The sequence below is a fragment of the Prosopis cineraria genome, unplaced genomic scaffold (genome assembly GCF_029017545.1).
Source record: "Prosopis cineraria cultivar Desert tree isolate PC_DT_omini unplaced genomic scaffold, ASM2901754v1 PC296, whole genome shotgun sequence".
NCBI lineage: Eukaryota > Viridiplantae > Streptophyta > Magnoliopsida > Fabales > Fabaceae > Prosopis > Prosopis cineraria.
Window position 1 is genome coordinate 19,052 of NW_026555623.1, and position 8,658 is coordinate 27,709.

An 8,658-nucleotide genomic window follows, 5' to 3' on the forward strand; every position below is an offset into this window, starting at 1 on the left:
CTTGTTTGGCAAGCTTCTTAACGATAATTAAAAATTCTTTTGCTTTGATGCAAAACCAAATTGATCTCTGAATGATAGTAGTATTATCTTTTTCCACGCCTTTTATTACACAGACATTCTATAATTCTACTCTCTTTGTTATTATTAATGACATCAAATCTCTAGAGGACGTTTGGATGTGATTTTGAAGTCAAAATTAGTTAATAAAAATAATTTTATATTATATTCCCTCTCGATTTCCTTGGGACTACCGAATTTTCTTTATGAAACTAAATACACAAGAAATAAATGTGCCGGGAAGTTCTCAATGTTGGTAGAGTAATTTAACACATTAACTTAAAACTAATTTTGCAATAAAAGATATATTTACAATATCAATAAATTTTAATTAATATGCTACTAATATAAGTAAAAAATTATTCACTCCGTCTCAAATTATAAAATATTTTTTACAGCGTTTTAAAATACAATATACTTTGAAAAGAATTAAAAATTTATTAAATAAATTTATTTTAATATTACTTTTTCTTTTTCTTTATTTAATGTTTTTATTCTTCTCATCTTTTTAATATATTAAATGGAAAGTATTTTTAAAAGTTTATATTCTTATTTTTTAAATTTTTTTAATATATTTAATGAAATTTATTGGTATATAATATTTTATCTAAAAGTGTTTTATAATTTTGGATAGATAGTGTATGTATACTCCCTCTGTTTAAAAATGTAGGACATTTTTAACCTAATTTTATTCTCAATAAAGTAGTTATTTACTTTCAAATTAACTTTATTTTTTATAGTTACCCCTATTAAACACCATACAATAAATATAAAGTCATTATTAATAGGAGTACTTAAAAAAGACAATGATTACATATTAAAAAATTAAAAATATATTATATTTTTAAACATTCAACTCCTAAAAAAATATTTTACATTTTTAAATGGAGGGAATATGGTCTTACTCAATAAATATTTGCCATATTTTGTTTGTTTGGCTGAAGCAGAAATGACTGCCCCATGCTCATATAAGCTCTACATTTTCTTCACATATAGAACATTAGGTTTATCTACATCTTCTCTATATAAACATTTGGGAGAATGATACTTTGCTCCAAAAAAAAATGATTCTATACAATGGTGAATTTAAAAAAGTACTAAAAAAAGGAGTTATAAAGATATATTCAAATAAGCGCAAATACACGAATATTAATTTTTAATTAGGTATTCCTATAATTAAAGTATTTATATTTTCCATAAATTTTTTTTAAGCATTGAATTTTTTTTGGGACTTTAAGTGTCAGATCCTCTAAAATTTTTAATAAATTATGTACTACTTATAAATGGTAAACAAATAAATAATAATTTTGAAGAAAAAACCTTTAAAACGGCGTCGTAAGAAAGCTTGAAGCAGCGTCCGGACAATTGACGGCATGACTCTTTTTTTTTTCCGGAGCAAATGACAGCATGACTCTTGACTGCGAACAAAATGGAAGCGAGGGCTTCGAAAACGAAGTCGCGAGAGCGCTATTCAATTCCTCGATACAAACGAGGCCTCCCTGCTCTTCTTTGTCTTCTCAAAAGCTCCGCCAAATTTTGCGGTGACTTCTCCAACCTCCTTCTATAATTCCACCATCCTTCTTTCTCAACAAACACACGCACACAACCCCTCCTCTTCCCTTCTACTGCTTCCTCCTCACATCTCCCTCTCACTTTCTTCTTCCTACCACAATGTCTCAGGTGGTGGCCACGCGCTCCATTCACAGCTCCTTCCTTTGCCCCACCCCTGGATCTGCCCAACCCAGAGCTGAAAACTTGTTAAAGCCTTCGACTTTTGCTTTCAATGTCTTTTCACCTAAGAAAACCTCCAAACTTGGCTCTCGCAGAAGGTCATGCCAGATCATTGCAAGGAAATCTGCTCTTTCACCTGCTGAAGTAGTTCCCGTGTCGCCGGAGGATGATTTGAAGGTTCGTGCATTTCACTATTTGTTATGAATGTACTTTGAGTTTTCGTAGGAAAGCGGCGGATTGCTTATGTCTTTGGTTCGATTTGTTAGATTGAGGAGCAGTTGCAGCATTTGCGTGGAATCCAGCAATTCGGTGACACTTCAGCTGGTATGTGGTCGAAGCCCACGGTTAGACGGAAGACGAAGATAGTTTGTACGATTGGTCCTTCTACTAATACTCGGGAAATGATATGGAAGCTTGCTGAGGCTGGCATGAATGTTGCTCGCCTCAATATGTCTCATGGAGACCATGCTTCTCATCAGAAAGTTATTGACTTGGTTAAGGAGTATAATGCACAATCTAAGGATAATGTGATCTCGATTATGCTTGACACCAAGGCAAGTTTCAACTTCGACTATTTTCTTGCTTCTGAACAATGCTACGTTGCTTACATTTTATTTTCGTTATCTCGGTTTGCAGTTTAATGACAAATAAATATCGGCCTTTATACTGTGCAATTGAGCACAGTAAAATAATGAAGTACGCACGTAATTTAGGGTAACTATAACATATATACAGGATATGACTGGCGCATACATATTGCCTTCATCGAGGTGACTGATCTGTATGAGATTAAATTTGATTCACCTCTGGTGGCCTATCTTTTTTGTGACTCTTTTTAGCAAGATATGCTATAGCTTGGCAGTTGGTGTGATTCATGTTTCATGATGTTATTCATTAGTCAATGATATATACTCATTTGGCCCCAAAAAAGGCACTCAGTTAATATTATATTATTTTATTTCGTTGGTTGGGACAACATTTTACTTCTATATGCTGCATAACATTATCTGTTGCATGTTTTCACTAAAGCAGTAGTAGCCTGAAATCCATGATTTAAGTATAATGGACTTGATTAATGGAAATCTATTGTTGGCTGTTATAATTTTGAATTTTGTCCTATCTTTTGGTAAATGACAATTTGACTGATATAGTCTGATTTCAGAGAGAAGGGATGAAAATGACCTTTCGGATGGAATGGAAGCCTGAGGGTCTGTGAGCTTTATAGAACAATACTGCTGTACAATAACCAATCAATGACACAAGCACATTCGTCTAGAATGGCCAGAAAGAATGAAAAATATCTGCAAAATATTTTCAAAATCGATACAATGCATGCAATCTTGTTCTAGAATGTACTGTACAATCAAGCTATAATAACTATTGGGCTTTTATCTTTTGCAAGATGGACTTCTTAGACGAGCTGGGCTTTTGAGGCCTACTGGACTTTTCTTCTTCAATCCCAACGGATATGCACTTTGTTTTGCTTTTTCAAGACTGAAATTTTAATTCTTGCCTTGTGATTTTATGATTGATAGTCCTTTTTCTTTTTTTTTTTCCCTTCCTTTCAGGGCCCTGAGGTTAGGAGTGGGGATTTGCCACAACCAATCATGTTGACACCTGGTCAGGAGTTCACCTTTACAATTCAGAGGGGTGTTGGAACTCCAGATTGTGTCAGTGTGAACTATGATGATTTTGTCAATGATGTGGAAGTTGGGGACATGCTTCTTGTTGATGGTATGATGATCACTTGATCATTTCTATCGTTCACATCACTTATAACTGTGTGTTAAGCATAACTCAGCTCCATATTAGTAATCATCATAATTTTTTTATGGGGAGGTTAGCAATCTTCCCATACATTTTTTTCCCCACCAAAAGTCCTCCCCTCCCATTGGATTTTGGAGCCTCCTACCTTGCTTTAGACATTATTTATATGGATAACGAGTTAGAAAGTGCTAATACAGCTAAACAAGATGTTAGATTGTTGTTGTTGTTAAATATTTTAATTGGATAACGAGTTAGAAAGTGCTAATTGGCCTTAATAGTTCAGTTTTCTGAGTTGACATCTTTTATTTGGAAAGTGGTTGGGATTTCAATAGTCATCACTTATCTTGTTTAAAAATTTAAACTGGCACATGGAGACGGATAAGTTTGCTGGCACTCAAACATGATAACATTTTCATTGGCTTTATAACATAGCAGGTTAAACTGCTAGTTCCTTCTAGCCTAGTAGCTGGGTTTAAAATAGCTTGAGATTGTGTTTTTGTCCCCACTTCAGGCCCAAAGGCCTTTCATGTGAAGGGATGAGGATGCTAAATTCTTGTAGATAATAATTCCAGTCACACATTGTTACTTAGTTGGTCAAGCTTTTGGGTAGAAATGGTCTTGATACTTATCAACTATTATTGACTCCCAAACTGTGCAGCTCAAATATCAAGTAAACCAAATTACTGAGACATGTTATGATGGAATATTGACTTTTGATTTATGATATAGGTGGCATGATGTCATTGATGGTTAAATCAAAGACGGGTGATTCAGTGAAATGTGAAGTTGTTGATGGAGGAGAGCTCAAATCAAGGCGACATTTGAATGTTCGAGGAAAAAGTGCAACACTGCCTTCCATTACTGGTTGGTCTTTTACTTACTAATCCTGTTTTCTTTCTTTTCTGATAATTTGTGTCCTATTTTCCTCGTTATGTCTAAATTTGTTATTTGATGTTATGCTGGTTTCTCATGAACAAAAATTCCACCTTGATTTGTTGCAGAGAAGGACTGGGATGACATCAAATTTGGAGTGGATAACCAAGTTGACTTTTATGCTGTTTCCTTTGTTAAGGATGCTCAAGTGGTTCACGAATTGAAGAACTATTTAAAAAGTAAGAAATAAAAAATGTTAAAATAATCAGTTATCTGAGTGCTTATAGTTATACATAATTTCCTGTCCAATACTTCAGGTTGTGGTGCTGATATACATGTCATCGTGAAGATTGAAAGTGCAGACTCTATACCAAACTTGCACTCAATTATTACAGCTTCTGATGGGGTGCTGATCTGATCCTTGCGTTATTTATCTATATTGCTGCTATATATGGGGGTTGATTTACACTAAATTGTAAATACAATGATTGTTAATAGTTCTGTTAATATTGATAAAATCCTGTCTTAGGCAATGGTTGCAAGAGGAGATCTTGGTGCAGAGCTTCCCATTGAGGAGGTTCCACTTTTGCAGGTAATGTCATTTCTAATAGAAAGCAACTAGGAAAATATTGTCCTGTTGGATTAAACTCCAAAAGTTGACATTTTTTAGCTTATCTTAACATCCATTATGCCTGATAATGTCAAACTATAGGAAGAGATAATCACGATTTGTCGTAGCATGGGGAAGGCTGTTATTGTGGCAACTAATATGTTGGAAAGCATGATTGTACACCCTACACCAACCAGAGCAGAGGTATCAGATATTGCAATTGCTGTTCGTGAAGGTGCTGATGGAATTATGCTCTCTGGAGAAACTGCTCATGGAAAGTAAGTAACTAGCTTCCTGCCCTTCATATCTCAGAGTAGAGAAATGGATGGTCAACTTTTGAGAGATAGAAACAGTGTGTGAGGTCCATTGTTCAAGTGCCCCGCATGCATCACATGTCTCTTCAAAATTGGTCAATTTTGGAGAGAAATTGGGAGACTTCTAAATTAGATTGACTTGCTAATGTAAGGAATAGTTGGCGGACTTCTTTTGAGGATCATTTTTGTTTCGTGGTTCAACACTATTTTGAGTCTGAGTGCTAAATTCAACATGTCATCTACAAGGAACAAGAGGTGTAAATGACTTTGATATTTCTCCTATATGGCTATATATGCTCGATTAAGTCACTTTAGCAATCCAAAACACTGATAAAGGGAAGAAGGGTTATATTACAATCAATTTTGTCTTGTAGTGAGTTAAGACAAACGGTATCTAGACTATGTGCATTAATAAGGGCAGACATTACTGTTTTGTCCTTGAGCATCAGTAGATACTGAATTGCAATATTAGCATTTTGGTCTCTTGTAGAAAAAATTATGATGTTAACTGATAATATCTTGAGTAATCTACAGAAGCAAGGAAGGGGCTGAAAGTTGGTAAACGTTATGCTTATTATTACTCCCTAGAAAAGGGAATAATTATATTTATTATCATGCAGGTTCCCACTGAAAGCTGTGAAAGTAATGCACACAGTAGCATTACGGACAGAAGCAACCATTCCAGGGGGCCAAATGCCGCCTAATCTTGGCCAAGTATTCAAGGTTTGAAGTTACATTGATCTGTAGCCATGCTAACTTTTTTTCATCCACTATATGCTCTTGCTGCATTTGACTGTCAGAGCTGATATATTGATTCTTTATTTTGGACCTCTTCAGAACCACATGAGTGAGATGTTTGCCTTCCATGCGACAATGATGTCTAACACCCTTCGAACCTCTACTGTAGTCTTCACTAGATCAGGTTTTATGGCTATCCTCCTGAGCCACTATCGACCTTCTGGCACTATATTTGCTTTTACTGACAAGTAAGTACTTTATCCTCTTTCTCATTTATTTTCAAGACAAACTCATTTATCATCAACAAAATTTGGCCTTCGGACGGAAATTTTGGATGCTTTTTCTTCCCCTTGAAAGACATTTGGATGTATTTAGTTATGAACTTGGTTGATTATCTGTGCCTAGTGACTCATAAAGCTGCTTGATTGGTGAATATTTACATTTACGATGTTACAAATTGCCTAATCCTCTAGATTTAACTGATACATCTGGTCGATGGACACCTTGGAAGTCATTCCATTCTTTCCCTGACGATGTGTGCATTACATCTTAAAAATCTAAATTCATCTTACTGTTTTTTATTATATATATTATGTTTTTGTGAAAGCTGTATTGTCAGAAAACTGAAAATTTTGCTGCCCACACAGTAAGAGGATACAACAGCGACTGGCTTTGTATCAAGGGGTGTGTCCCATATTTATGGAATTCTCCGACGATGCGGAGGAGACTTTCACCAGAGCGCTAGGCTTACTCCAGGTATTGTTTTGAAGCATTTTTGTTTTTCCCCTTGGTAAATAAACTATCATTGAGATGTTGAGAGTTGATACCCCCTCCCCCACCCCAAAAAAAAAAAAAAACGAAACAGGAGCAAAGGAAAAGGTGGTTACTATTTACTATTTAATTCCTCCTCTTTCATGATTGAAATTTGACTGAAAGCTCCCCTATAAGTGGGAGGTTGTGAATTCTATCCCACTTGTAAATTAATGGCTACATCTTGTAGCCTAGTGGTATGTAAGCTCCCCTGTAAGTAGAAGGTTGTGGGTTTTATCTCGCTTGTAACCTCAGGCCATTAGTGCCTACCTCTTTAATTAAAAAAAAGTTTGACTGAAAGTTTTGACCTTGATAAAATTTGTTGCTTTGTCATATCTTGCACTATCTAGTTTCATGGTCCACTCTTTCTAACGACAGCAAGTAGTATGCTGTTGGATTGTTTTTGAAGGGTTCGTTAACTCTATTAAACTTTAATCTTTTGATTCTTGGGATAGGTAGATTCTGATCTACCAAAAATTGATAAGCTAACATGAAGGCATGGTTACCGACTTACTTCAAACATGCTTACATGTCTACTTACGATTGACTTGGTCTATCATTTTTTGGTAGACGTTGTCAACCTAACAATTTCACTTGATGTTCTTTGTTGTGGCTATGAAATGAACAATCAATCAATAATGAAAGTGAGGAAATGTAAGGCAAGACTTGCCTAACATGCTTTCATCTACTTACGATTGATTTGTCTGCAAATGACTGCTTATGTCAATGCTTGTTTTACTCTTTTCCTATTTGCTTTTCCGTGCACTTGTGATGATTACATATCCATGGTTTCTACCTTCAGAAACAAGGGATGGTGAAGGAAGGAGAAGAAGTGGCCCTTGTACAGAGTGGCAGACAACCCATATGGAGGTCCCAGTCCACTCACAACATCCAGGTCCGGCAAGTGTAAACGGCAACGAAAGATGGGTACTACCACTGTTTAGGTTTTGAACCCATGCAACAGGATAATCTAGTCTAGAATAGCATCATGTTACCCCTTTGCCTCTTGGTGGTTTGATTTCCGAATTGCTTGTTTGTTTGGTTTAAAATGCTTTTTTTTTTTAATTGTTTTATTATATGATTTTGTATTTTTTTGGTTACGTTTTAAAATTACTATCTAGGTTGTAGCATGTGGGATTGAATTTTTTTAGAGGTTGGAAAGAAAAGCAGTTTCGTCCTATGTCGACAGACTGGGGATCGAACTGTGATACTCTTTTTCCAGAACTTGATCACTGTAAGAAAGCAATCAATAATATTGAATGGTTGTGATACATTTATGTGTTTGGCTTTCACTTTATTAAAAAAGTTTGTTTGTTTAAAGCACATTTGATAAAAATCAATTTAATAAAAATCAATTATTATAGTGAAATTTGTTTTTAGATATTTTTTTTAAAAATCAGTTTGATGAACTGAAAGATGCTTGGATTAATGATGATTTATACTTTTGAAATGTGTTTTTGAATATTCAGTGATAAAAAATAATATAATTTATGATAATTTATAATTTTTGTTATACAAATATGATATATTTGAAATGTTTAGAAAATATGAAAAATTTAAATATCATAAAATTTAATTTGTTAAATAATAAGAGTATAAAAATATAAAGTTTGATATGTTGGAAAAATCATATAATAAATAGTTTAACATACATTAATATTAAAATTTAACATGATTCAAAAAATATATGATACATTTTTTTATTCAAAAAATGTTTAACCAATTGGATAAATCTTTGTTGGTTAATAAAAATTTTAA

General features: G+C 34.2%; 1 protein-coding gene across 1 annotated transcript; it reads left to right on the plus strand.

Moving 5' to 3' along the window:
- The first annotated feature begins 1,505 nt into the window (after positions 1–1,505).
- LOC129296282 (plastidial pyruvate kinase 2-like) lies at positions 1,506–8,171 on the plus strand. Its single transcript, XM_054934868.1, has 12 exons — positions 1,506–1,965; positions 2,055–2,342; positions 3,357–3,522; positions 4,285–4,419; positions 4,557–4,667; positions 4,746–4,834; positions 4,958–5,020; positions 5,141–5,316; positions 5,973–6,075; positions 6,190–6,338; positions 6,738–6,846; positions 7,703–8,171. The coding sequence occupies exons 1-12, from the start codon at positions 1,729–1,731 to the stop codon at positions 7,808–7,810; spliced, it is 1,734 nt and encodes a 577-aa protein (XP_054790843.1). The 5' UTR covers positions 1,506–1,728; the 3' UTR covers positions 7,811–8,171.
- Positions 8,172–8,658: the final 487 nt, after the last annotated feature.